The 13,198-nt window shown below is 29.9% G+C and overlaps 2 protein-coding genes across 16 annotated transcripts in view; one reads left to right on the forward strand and one right to left on the reverse strand.

Moving 5' to 3' along the window:
- LOC105838585 (vinculin) overlaps window positions 1-4,380 on the forward strand; it is a 38,459-nt gene extending 34,079 nt beyond the window's left edge. For 14 of the 15 annotated variants that reach the window (XM_036289982.1, XM_036289983.1, XM_036289985.1 and 11 more), the window contains one exon: window positions 4,167-4,380. In XM_036289982.1, the coding sequence (XP_036145875.1) occupies window positions 4,167-4,336 (170 nt within the window). In that variant the 3' untranslated portion in view covers window positions 4,337-4,380. The remainder of the gene's footprint in view (window positions 1-4,166) is intronic. The other variant, XM_036289993.1, reaches the window with a different exon arrangement.
- A 2,548-nt stretch (window positions 4,381-6,928) lies between these two features.
- On the reverse strand, window positions 6,929-12,692 carry LOC105838582 (transcription initiation factor TFIID subunit 8). The gene is made up of 6 exons (XM_012684247.3): window positions 12,497-12,692; window positions 12,130-12,376; window positions 8,064-8,350; window positions 7,519-7,669; window positions 7,248-7,391; window positions 6,929-7,164 (listed from the first exon to the last, which is right to left on the reverse strand). Exons 2-6 carry the CDS (start codon window positions 12,257-12,259, stop codon window positions 6,998-7,000), a joined length of 879 nt encoding a protein of 292 aa, XP_012539701.2. The 5' UTR covers window positions 12,260-12,376; window positions 12,497-12,692; the 3' UTR covers window positions 6,929-6,997.
- Window positions 12,693-13,198: the final 506 nt, after the last annotated feature.

Genomic DNA, 13,198 nt, shown 5'->3' on the forward strand with positions numbered 1-13,198 from the left:
GATCAAAAATGCTCTAAACGAAAAAACCGACCAAATGCGTTCTGGCTTCTCAGATTCAGCCACAACGCAAAATTTATGTTGTTGCACTTCTAAAAACGCATAACGCATTTTGACATTCGGAACATATTATAAATCACCCGCAAAAGCATCATAGCACATGCTTGTAGGATCTTTCTTGCTCTTCTCAGTATTTGTTTCTGTGTAATCGATTAATACCGATATTATTCAAAAATTGCTTTTTATTTCTATAATAAACACTATATAATAGTGTCTTTCATTGGAAAAAAAACTTGCTGGCACTAGCAGCACTGTAGATATTTCATTGGTAATAGTAATGAGTGATTTCTGAATGTTGAATGTTTCATTGGGAGTGCAAAAGAATACAGTTCCGAAAAGCCAATACCTCCGATTATTGGGAGAAAGACTACGTATTTTAACACACTCATTATGATAGTGAAAATTAGCGCAAATTTGATTCTCAAAACTTAAAAAACTGACCTTGAAAAATTGATGTTTTCTTGATTATTTTGATAAATATTGAAAATTTCAAAAAATTTTTCAGACAAAAGTTGTAGATCTTTTCGAAATATACATTTTATGTTTTATTTAACTGTAAAGCCATTTTATTTAACTGTACGACTGATAATTTTCTAAAAAATCGAAGTTAAAGATATATCTTGTCGCATCACGACGAGATATATCTTTAACTTTGATTTTCTAGAAAAACTATTACTTAGTAATTGATCAATTAAAACATTTCCTTTTTAATTTACTAGAACAACACAGGCGCGCACTACGCGCGCGCTATTTAATTTTTTACTTTTTAAAAATAACAATTGCAATAATAATTAATCCTTTCTAAAAAAGGGCATGGCATCGATACTCGCATCTCTCGAAGTATTGTTGTCGCTTTTCCGCGATGCCGATTAAACGTGTGTGAAGTTAGCATCTCAAAGTTTAGCATCTCAAAAAATACTGCAGAATTACTTGCATCCAGTATAGTTCTACAGTTCTTGATAAGTTTCAACAATAGTTACGTTGAATTACGTATTTTAAATAAATTTTTATAAATGAGATGCTAACTTCCAAAATCACATAATAACATCTCACCGTATTTCGAATATACGACCACAATATGTTTAAAAAATGTTTCAATTAATTATATCACCGGAACTCTTTAGAAACTTATTGTACGCATCTGGAACTATATGAGAACTGCGTTAAAAGAAATAGAACTGTCGATATTCGACCAGCATCTCACGTTTAGTCTTCAAAATTCAAGTTTTCCGGGCAAAATAATTGTTTAGAAAATGTTTTAATTAATTATATCACCGGAACTTTTTAAAAAACTATTGTACGCGTCCAGAACTATATGAAAACTGCGTTAAAATAAATGGAACTGTCGATATTCAATTAGCATTTCACGTCTAGCCCTCAAAATTCAAGTTTTTCGGGAAATATAATTGTTTAAAAAATGTTTTAATTAATTATAACACTGTAACTTTTTAGAAAATTATTGTACGCGTCCGGAACTATATGAGAAATGCGTTAAAATTAATAGAACTGTCGATATTTGAACAGCATTTGACGTCTAACCCTCAAAATTCAAGTTTTCCGGGCAAAATAATAGTTTAAAAAATGTTTTAATTAATTATATCATTGGAACTTTCTAGAAAACTATTGTACGCGTCCGGAACTATATGAGAACTGCGTTAAAATAAATAGAACTGTCGATATTTGAACAGCATTTCACGTTTAGTCCTCAAAATTCAAGTTTTTCGGGCAAAATAATTGTTTAAAAAATGTTTTAATTAATTATATCATTGGAACTTTTTAGAAAACTATTGTACGCGTCCGGAACTATATGAGAACTGCGTTAAAATAAATAGAACTGTCGATATTCGACCAGCATCTCACGTCTAGCCCTCAAAATTCAAGTTTTCCAGGCAAAATAATTGTTTAAAAAATGTTTTAATTATTTATATTACCGAAACTCTTTAGAAAATTATTGTACGCGTCCGTATCTATATGGGAACTGCGTTAAAAGAAATAGAACTGTCGATATTCAACCAGCATCTCATGTCTAGACCTATAAATATAAGTTTTCCATCTAGATAGTTGTTGAAAAATACTTTTAAAATTTTTTAATTAATTAATTTTGTCTATCTGAGATAGCCAGTTACACCAAATCCACGTGCGCAGACGTACACGCATATATACGTATGTTTTGTAACAAAAAATTATTTTTTCATTAATTTAATCATCAGAACTATTGATAGGACGTTTCTAAACGATAGAACTTTATAGATTTAGTCTGCTTTGTGGTCGTATATTCCAAATACGGTGAGATGTTATTATGTGATTTTGGAAGTTAGCATCTCATTTATAAAAATTTAATTAAAATATGTAATTCAACGGAACTATTGTTGAAACCTATCAAGAACTGTAGAACTATGCTGAATGCAAGTAATTCTGCAGTATTTTCATGAGATGCTAAACTTTGAGATGCTAACTTCACACACGTTTAATCGGCATCGCGGAAAAGCGACAACAATACTTCGAGAGATGCGAGTATCGATGCCATGCCCTTTTTTAGAAAGGAATTAAAACATTTCGAGCAGCACATATTAACTGACAAATAGTTAGCCAATATTGTATTAAGATTGGCCAACAGTTGATCAATGTTAGGCTAATGAACTGTGCTACTATTGGACAAACAGCTCCGTCCCTTCTCCTCACCCCTATCCCTACCACCAGGACAAGAGATATACAAGGACGGTCACAATCTAAGAGAGCTCAGTAACGGAGCTCCTAGCGCTGATGATTGAGTTAAAGAAAAAGAATTCGATGCAGTATGAAAAAAGAACATTGCATCCACGTGGATAATTTGTGGTAAAACATGCATCCACGTAATTCATGTAAATAACATAGGTTTCACGTAGATGTCACGTAACTGTTTTATTGGGATATGGGATAAATGGTAGCACTATTAAAATCAAAATAAAATAGAGATCTTGCTCCAAAGTTTGCGATTACAGAGTCTCAGGTTATAGGCTATAGTTTAAAGTGTTCTTTTATTTTTTGACGTTAAGGAGGAACCTGATAGGGCAAATCTGACATAGGATTCAGCGACCTCAAGAACATAAGGTTAACCATTTTTTACAAACAATTTCAGTTGTCAAAATTAAAGTTTAATCATGAAAAGTGCTAGTTCTCTTTTTTTTTAAGTTATGTAAAAATGTGACCTGATAGTAAATCAGATTCAGATTCAGCGACCTCAAAAACATAAGGATATGATGGTCTAATCTGGTAGACAAAACTTTTTTCGTACAGCTATGTTATTATTTATCTCTTATAACTCTTACAAATTAAAAAGAATGAATAACATTTGTGATAGAATCTTTGTTATCAATTTTTTATATAATTTTTTAATATGACAAGTGAACTGTATTAATTAAAAAATTGACGTTATTGTTAAAATGCGTTCTGATCAAATATTTAAAAAACCACAACAGAAATTTCGTTTCGAGGATTCTTTAAAATTGCCAAAACGCGTTATAAGCGTTTTTAAAAATACCAAAATATGAATTTTGGTTGAATCTGAGAAGCTAGAACGTATTATGGTTTTTTGCTCAGTGGGCGTTTTTGTTCTTTGAGCCTGATACAGTGGAATCCTGTTTAGACGGGCCGTTTTTCTCGCGCATGCGCGTCAAATATAACATTACTGAGGTAGAATAAAAATCTGATTTATATAGGTTTTTTAGTTCTATTTTGATTATATATTTAAATATTATATAAAATTTTTTAAAAAATCAAGATTGTATAAAATCAAAATAATTGATAATTATATTGCGAATTCTCGAGCATGCGAGAAAAAGTGACCCGTCTAACAACACTGGTGAAACCCCACGTTAGTTAACTCCGCGTTAGTAGATACTATCCCCTCAATATGCACTCGGTGCAGGCGAGTAGCGTAAGTGAGGGCTAGATGACAATGCCGCTAAGCCTGAATTTCACGAAATGGGAATTAAACCCAGAAATAGAAGATCACCCAGCGTTAATAGATTAGAGCCCCAAACAGTCTACTAACGCGGGGTTGTAGTGTATATACATCAAAAAGCCATTTATCCAATTTAATTTGATAATTGTTTTTAATGTGACCGTAGGCACGGAAGAAGATCAAGAAGCAACAGACATGCTTGTCGGAAATGCTCAAAACCTCATGCAAAGCGTGAAAGAGACAGTACGTGCAGCGGAATGTGCTAGCATAAAGATTCGTACGGCTTCCGGTATGAAACTGCGCTGGGTACGTCGTCAACCGTGGTATCAATATTAAATACAAGAAAAATGTATCTTTTCTGAAAAGGATGACATATACGATTTTGCATAATATTTATACATATACAGGGTGATTCTTAATGACTGTCCCAATTTTTTACCATGGGAGATGGATTACCGACTGTAACCTTAGTACACATATGCATACCTATGTATGTGTCGTACACGTGTGTATTAAGGTTACAGTCGGTAATCCATCTCCCTTAGTAAAAAACTGAGACAGTTATTAAGAATCATCCTGTATATTAGCGGAAGTTTCTCTATATAATTTTAAAATAATAGGCATAAATTAATGATTATAGATTTATATAAAAATTGCAAGTACTAACTATACATGCTATATACATGTATTATGTTTAATATATTTTTTTATTTATTTATTTGTACGGTTGATTTAATTTTTTTCGTTTTAACTTAGATTTTTCATACAAAATTAAGTTAAAACGAAAAAAATTAAATCAAAACACACATACGCGCGCGCGTATTCTGGATTGTACAGTCCTTTTTAGATAAATAATAATAACCAGTAACAACAGATTTTTTTAATTTATAATTTTGATAACATTTTATGGATTTATCACAATTTATCACAAATATATAAAACTAACCTTTGATTTCGTAATTAGACAGAAAATCTTCAGTTTAAGATATTATGTTAAAAATACTTATAATAATAATAACTTTACTTAACATGTATGTGTATTAACTTCGAAAATAACAAATATATAATTACATAGCTTATTTTACGAATACATATACATACACACATACATCTTTTAATTTCTTTTCCTAGTTGTAATAAAATATGTACTGTTCAAACAAGACTTGAATAAATTTTTTAAAAATATAATTAAGCGATATATGTTTTCAATCCATATATTTTTAATATTTTTATCTGTTTTGTATACAATATTATCACATGGAACAAGAAACGTCATATTTTTACAAAATAAGTACAAATATAATCATGTAATTGCTATACATATATTAAATAGTCATTTACATATAGCTATAATCATAAATTATAAAATATTTTGATAGGATTGTTTAAATTTGTAACACCGAGTCATTTTTGATATTTATTGCAACACAAATATATTCAAAAAGCAACTTAAATTTAGAAAATAGCATATTAAATTTATATTATTTTTCATTCTTTATTATACTATAATTGAAAAAAATGAATTTTGTTTAAAGAAAATATGTTTAAACTTAAAATGTTTGCTATTATAAATTATATTAATACAATATATTTAATTAAGATATTAAAAAATATACAGGGTGTTACAAAAGCATCGGATTTGCTTAACACCATGCGATAGAGAATGAAAATCTAAGAAGAAATGTCTAATACTATTTTTCGATGCGGTAAATAGTTTCGCCTTAATTCATCATTGTAATAAGTCAATAAACGCGGAGGTACAAGAGAAAGTCAGTGACGGAGAATGCGTGAAGTTGACTCCTTGTTATTAATTCATAAATATATTTTTTTAATAGATACGAAAAGCTGACCATAGATTCTGAAAATAAAACTTCACAGCTTTCTATTGAAACCAAATTTACTACTTTATCTATTTTTTTTTAATACAGGCGTTTGAAAAAAATATTTTGCAAAAATTTTTCATTGTTTCTTCACTTTTTTCAAATAATCTTTTTTTACCTATGATATTTTAACATCAATTGAGATCTTTTCCTTTTGATTAAAAAAAAATGTTAAAATGATTAAATACATTTGGAGATATGAGTTAACGAAATTTGTAGGTAGCGTAACCCATGTGTGTAGGAATCGGGAGAAAAATATAGTGTGTAGGCAGAGGGTTAATTAAATTATTTATTTATTTACTTAAATATAACATTGTTAAATGTACAAAATATAATGTCGAATAGAATGAAGGCTGTGTAGCACTTCCGTTTTAATTTTTTTTTTTCAAATATGTTTAAAATTTGCGGTAAAATTTTGCTACATAATATGGCGAATGGAGACAACCAATTAAAAATCGTCACCACATTGTCTTAACACTTATTTTAGGAAACTCTATTGGCCACTTTTTAAAATAAAAATCCTATTTTTTAAGCTATTATTACTCGACGTTGTATCTATTGATGATTTTCTATCTCACTGACGTCACAACAGCGTACTACAAAATGAAAGTGTGGTGTCGACAAATTGCGAAAGATGACGCAGCAGGGAAACTTGAACTTCTTCGTATGAGAGACGAAGTAAGATGCTTCTTAACAAATTTTTTCTCCAAGAGAGGGCGAACTCGTGTATAGAGATTTGGTTTAAGATGTTTAAGTTAGGCACGACTATAGCTGGAGAACATCCTTAATTTTAAATATTAAACTCATAACATGGGATGTTATGATATGTATGAATTTTCAATGATAAATGTACTTCGATATAGTTTTATGTAACTACATTATAATAAAATATAACTTTATAATCATGAATTTTATTTTGATTCTGATTTATATTTAAAAAATTGAATATAAAGTGTGTGTGTGTGTGTGTGTGTGTGTGTGTGTGTGTGTGTGTGTGTGTGTGTGTGTGTGTGTGTGTGTGTGCAAACTTATAAAATTTCTATTTATAATTTATAAGCATCATGAATAGAAATTTTTTAATCTTATTTTGTAAATTAATATTATTGTATTGTGATATTTAAGAGTCAAATACTTCTTTTTTAACGGAATGCTGACCAGATATCGTCATACTTGGTATTTTATTTTTAGGAATCTTTCCAGGTCTTAAATATGGATTATCTATAATATCTTGCTGAGTAGTTGTTTCACCATTCTGTTCCATATTTTCATTTTGTGTTTCATTATCTGCAAGCAAAGTCAAGTTAATTAATTGAATTAAATTGTACATACTATTTAAATGTTTCTTTACGAATATATTAAATGTTTACTTTCTTCCGTTTTTTCACTTTGTTTCTCTTTTTTCTTTTTTACTGGATTTGAGTCAAACTGAAAGTCTGGCTCTGGCTCGAATATTTGGTCTTGAGGTAGAAGAGCAGAGATATAACAGGGAAATTGTGGTTTACAAGATATTACTAAAAGCAAAACAGATATATCGTTAATGAATTTTTCACTGTATCTTTCATTGTATTTTATTTAATTGAAATGCATTAAGATAAATTAATACAAATGATACAATATTCAAATTATAAAATATTTTACATGGAAATATGCTGTTATCTTCTGTGAGAAATAAACTATGTGTCTCTCCTGTTTTGGCAATAAACCTTGTTAAAGCTCTTTCGATATCTCGTTTTTGCGTTGCTACTTTTTCTCTAATTGCTTCGTATTCAGTTACTGGTTGCTTATGTGTCTATAATATTTGTTGAATTAGTTTCAAGTAAATTATGCAATATTTTACCACAATATAAAAATCTATGCACAATGGAGGACAAATATTAGAAATAAATATTGATTAAATTTTAAAAACCAAAATTAGGAATAGAAATTAAATGTAAACGCAACGGATACGAACAAGATATAAGACGAACAAGATATAAATGTGTCATACAAGAAACAACGTAACTTATTATTTATTTTAATATTTACTGAAGGAACTGATTATAAAACTCTAATTCTTCTATTCCTAAGTATCTAATATTCCTTCATTGTGCGCAGGACCTAAAATATAAAATGCGCACGTATACATATATATCTGTATAATCATGTATGTATATGTAATTTCATCAAATAATATCATTATTTACTGGAGTTCTGATATACGCATGTGGATCAGGAAAGGCTGGTAAATAACTTGGTATATGAGACGGATGGCTTTGCTTAACTCCAGCCTGTAAGATATTCAATTGTTTCGCTTGTGTTTGTTGTTGAAGACTCGGCAAGACTGTTCTATTTTGTCGCTTTGCATAAATTTCTAGATTATCTAATTTCATCCCCATATTAATCAATGCCAATATAACATCCGCTATGAGAGGCTCCGTTCTCCCAGAAAGTTCACAATAATTTCTACTTGAGGCGCCAATCTCCACAATAACTATAATTCATTCATGGATAATTTACATTAGATAAAAAAAGCTTGAAAACATTTCTAAAGTCTAATTAAAGAATTGAAGAAAATATATATCAGTGAAAGCGCAGCGTTATTCTCATATGCAAATTTTTTTCGTACTAGTTCAAGAATCGCGCTGCATTCTGATATAGATTGTCAGTACTGAAAATCTCTATTTCACATTACGTATTTTTAGTATTACTAGTGAATTTCAGAACGCAGCCACTGTTGTTCACTGAGTTTTTTTAGTACAGCCAGTGTATAAGTTGTCAATCAAAACAATTCACTAAGCTATTGTTAGCATTTAATTTCCTGAAATTACTGACTGTCTTCCAACAAGGTACTGTAACTCTTCTTGATTAAGGGTTTGATTAAGGAACTGTAATTTCACATTTACAGTTAGACCAATAGTCCAAAAGTTATTTGGGCAGCCAAATAGATGTGAATATGAATGTCCTTGTCATCCTTAATGTCCAAGTATTCACATCTTCTTCTGATTTATAATACTCACCTCCTCTTTAGGGGTGACACATTAACAAAAATAAATATTTTTCCGACCAGTAACATATAAGATTCACTTTAAAAAAAGAGATTACCAAATGTATTGTTGCCGCTTTTCCGCGATGCTGATTGATACTCTCACTGTGCTTACTTGCGAGAGTAATTCATTACGATTAAATTGTGACAGCTGTCAAATTTGTATAGATGGTTTCATTGTAATTTATTTTTAAAAAGTAAAAAATAAAAAGTCAAATAGTGCCCACGAAGCGCGTATGTGTTATGCCTAGTGTATATAAATGTTATGTGCAAAATTTGGTTTTAATCAAATTTTGCTTTGATGTGCGCAAAATTTTATTATATTTTATTAACATAAATATTATATAAAATTTTATTTTCAAACAAAATACGTGAATAAATGTATCAATTTAATATTTAATTTTATTCTATAATTGATTCATTCTATAATTGATATAACCTCATAACACATTTAAATTTCCTGGGTTTTTGGTAGTGCTGAAAAAGTAGGGCTGCTAGCAGTCCATACTTATATAGTCAAAGATCTAACTGTGATTGGTGAAATTGATCTTAATATTCAAAGTCGAAAAAACTCATCTCAATGAAACATAATATAATCAACATAAGCTTCTAACAATAAGTCAGAGACTTATAAGCAATTGGAATAGAAATAAGAACAGTTACAGCCGTCACAGTGAGAAAGCTATGAAACCAAGGATCCCGAGTTCAAATCTACCTAATGTCTTCTAAATTTTTCCGTTGCTTACAGATGACTTAGGGCCACTTTGACCATAGATTAACAGATAGTCCTGGTTAAGGCAAAACCAGTATTTCCATACTTTTATTGTTTATACTCAACAGACTTCGCCCCTAGATTCGAATCCAAGCTATTTGACCATAAAACAAGTAAAGTCCTTAGTTTAACTAGAACTTAATTAACATTGTCCAATGGGAGAATTTGTTTTATATAAAACAAATTCATTTATTGAACATGATTAGTTAAACTCCACTAACAAGAGAACCTCGCGAACTCCTAAAATTCAGATTTTAATGAAACTTGGCATAAATGTATAGGGGGTAAATACATGAATTTATAAATCTTTCGTTGGTGCTCAAAAATGGTTTAAAGGGTTGAAACCATCCTTCAAAAGTTGAGGGTTTTTGCCTTTTCTCGATATACTAAACAAAATATCAAAACCAACGAAAAATTTCTAAATTCATGTATTTACCCCCTTTACATTTATGGTAAGTTTCATTAAAATCAGAATTTGATAGAACTATTGATATAAACTATCAGGAACTGTAGAACTATTGTAAAACAAGTTAGAACTTCTAAGAAATAGTAGATTTTTACGATTCGGTGCGTTGCGTGAACTTAGCGTGAACATATCTTTAAATTCAATTTTTTAATATTTAATCAACGGAACTCTTGAAATTTCTTACAGAGAACTCTAGGGCCAGTATTCATAGATCTTATATTTAAGATCATCTTAAGTACTGTCTTAAGATGCCATCAGCCAATCACAGAGCTGTATTAGCATCTTAAGATATTGCTTGAGACGATCTTGAAATAAGATTCGACTATGAATACCAGCCTACAACTAATCAAAAGAATACTAAAACTCTAAAGAAATTTTGGCTTTTTAAATATGGTGTGCCAAGTTCATGGAAGTCCAAAATAGTGCACCATAGTGCAGAATTATTAGAGCGATTTTTATTTTTTTTTTCACTATGTTGTACTACCTAAAAAAATTCAACAAAAATATATGTTACAGAGAATATTCTAGAGAATATTTATATTAAATATGATTGGTGTGAATCAAAACCATAACCTCCAAAAAATTTTTTTAATCCCTATTTTTGTCAAAAATTTATTTTAATTTTTTTGGAAAATTATTTTATTGATATTTATAATATATATTTTTTTCATTAAAATCGATTAAACCGTTTTCGAGAAAATTAATTTTAAAACATTTTTTCCCCTCCATATCTCCTAAAACAATAGAAATATCAAGTTACTATTTAAGGATATTTTATATTACATTGATGTCAACTTATGGCATAAATTTGAACCTGATATCTGCAGGGCGGATTTTATATGCTTACTTCGCTAGCCCCTTTTTACTATGAAATTTTCTTTGGAATCCAAATGAATGCATACACAAATGTTAGATTGGGGTATAAGCGTACTCTTTTTTTACTTTATATTCGTACTGCTCGAAAGTTAATGTTTCGACACTAGCTAATACCGACCTAGTTTACACCGAGCACTTGGTACGTGTATCAAGTACTATATACACCCAATGTAAACTTGAGAAAGAGCTGTTAAGTGAATAAAGGAAAGTAATCTTTCTTTCCTTAAATTTCTCTTGCAAATTTCACAACTCCCTCAACTGTTGGAGTACTTCATACTGTATCCATTGATTCTTTGATGTATGGTTAATAATTATCTTGCCAAATACAATTGATTATATTAAATTATTTTATCATGTTAGCAACTCTTTAATCAATGATTAAAGTTAAAATTGGCTGAAGTGGCTCGCAATGTAACACAATGTGTCCAATATAAATTATTCCAATTGTGACGCTGTGTTACAATGCTCAACATTGTAAATAGCAGAGTATGAGCATGTAAAATATATACCAATTTTCAAGAAATTTTATATTTAACATGTAATCTTAATAGTAATTTCTAATATATAAATTTTAATAACAATATTCTTTTGATACTCATTAGGATTATTATTATTAAATTGCTTTTTAATATTTAATTTTAATATTAATATTATTAATATTATTAAATTGCTCAACTAAATCTAGAATTCTAAACGTTTCAACAAGGACATTACATAGGGGAAAACAGTATAACGTCAGTATGTTCTAGCTAGAAAACAGCCACTGTAATTTCTGCATTCTACATTCAAAAGATATATTAATAGTCTATATATTCTTAATCAAATTTACCTTATTAAATAATTTTATATAATTTTAGCTTTAAACTTAAGTCTACAACATTTAATTTAAACATTAAAATTAGTACTTTTGACTACTTGTTACTTTTTGTAAATGTAAATTTAGCCATTCAAAAATAAATTAATACTTTTAAAAACTTATGTTGTTACTAAATTGCGTATTACAATATAACTATTACTGTATTATAATAATGTTGGATCAAAGAACAAAAGTTTAAAAAGTGCAATTTAGAAGATTTTAGATTAATTGCTTAGAAGTATAAATTTAATCCTTACATGCCTGTAACATTTCTGTGAACGTTTCCAATACTTGTTTTTCACATGTATCATAACCACTTTCTACTAAAATGCTCGAAATTACTTGACTTAATATCTTTCTTCGAGTATTTACTGTTTGCATATCCATAATTCTTCTTTGAATAAATTTGAAGATCTCTATTTGTAAGGCTTGAAATCTTCAAAAATTTTTGCACCTCGTACAAAATATATATTCGAGTGTTGAAGGAAAAAACAAAGATTTTAACTGCAAAAATATTAAAACTTTAAGGGTCGGTTTTTTCATCTTCTTGGTGAACTTATCTACCTAAGCATGTGTCTATTTTCTTTTCCTTTCTTAAATAAATAAAGACAAACATATATTTACCTGATAGGTAAATTTACCAAGAAGTTGGAACAATCAACTCTTAAACTCAAAAAACTCTTCCACTTCACTTTAAACTGTGAATCACTGTGAATTACTATGAAAACTCACAGATACCGAAACAACAAATATATAATATACCTCCTGCACACTAGAGAGTCATTAGATGCGGAGACGCTTAAGGCCGGATCTACAATAGGTGTAGTAACTAGTAAGTCTTAGGCCGGATCTACAATAGGCGCAGTAAGGCCGAAATCACATGGTGCGGAATAGAGCTGCGGAATAGAACGTGCGTCATAGCTCTAGTTTACACCAAGCACTTGGTACGCGTATCAAATAGTAAATGCTCTAGTTTACACCGAGCACTTGGTACGCGTATCAAGTAGTGAATTTAAGCTGATCAGCCAATGATTAAACACATTCACTAGTTATTTACTATTTGATACGCGTACCAAGTGCTCGGTGTAAACTAGTAGATTGTAGATGGCCCTTAAAGGGCTATCTACAATGGAGTGTTTTAGTCGTAACAGCGCTAATGGCTCTCACACATGAATTGACATAACCGTAACAGTAAGGTTTCGACCAATCACGTACTTGAATTAGCCGGTTACGGCAGGTTACGGTTATGGTCGCCCAATCCGACGCGTTAAAACCTCACGTTATGGTTATGTCAATTCATATGTGAGGGCCTTAAAGCGGGTCACA

Source organism: Monomorium pharaonis, chromosome 7 (genome assembly GCF_013373865.1).
Source record: "Monomorium pharaonis isolate MP-MQ-018 chromosome 7, ASM1337386v2, whole genome shotgun sequence".
Lineage (NCBI taxonomy): Eukaryota > Metazoa > Arthropoda > Insecta > Hymenoptera > Formicidae > Monomorium > Monomorium pharaonis.

Bases quoted from the DNA above. Each gene is read 5' to 3' on its own strand.
- LOC105838582 (XM_012684247.3), bottom strand. From the start codon at position 12,259: ATGGATATGCAAACAGTAAATACTCGAAGAAAGATATTAAGTCAAGTA. The intron at 7,670-8,063 runs GTAAATAATGAT...CAAATATTATAG, and splicing joins ATGCGTATATCAGAACTCCA to ACACATAAGCAACCAGTAAC. The intron at 7,165-7,247 runs GTAAACATTTAA...CTTTGCTTGCAG, and splicing joins AAGTGAAAAAACGGAAGAAA to ATAATGAAACACAAAATGAA.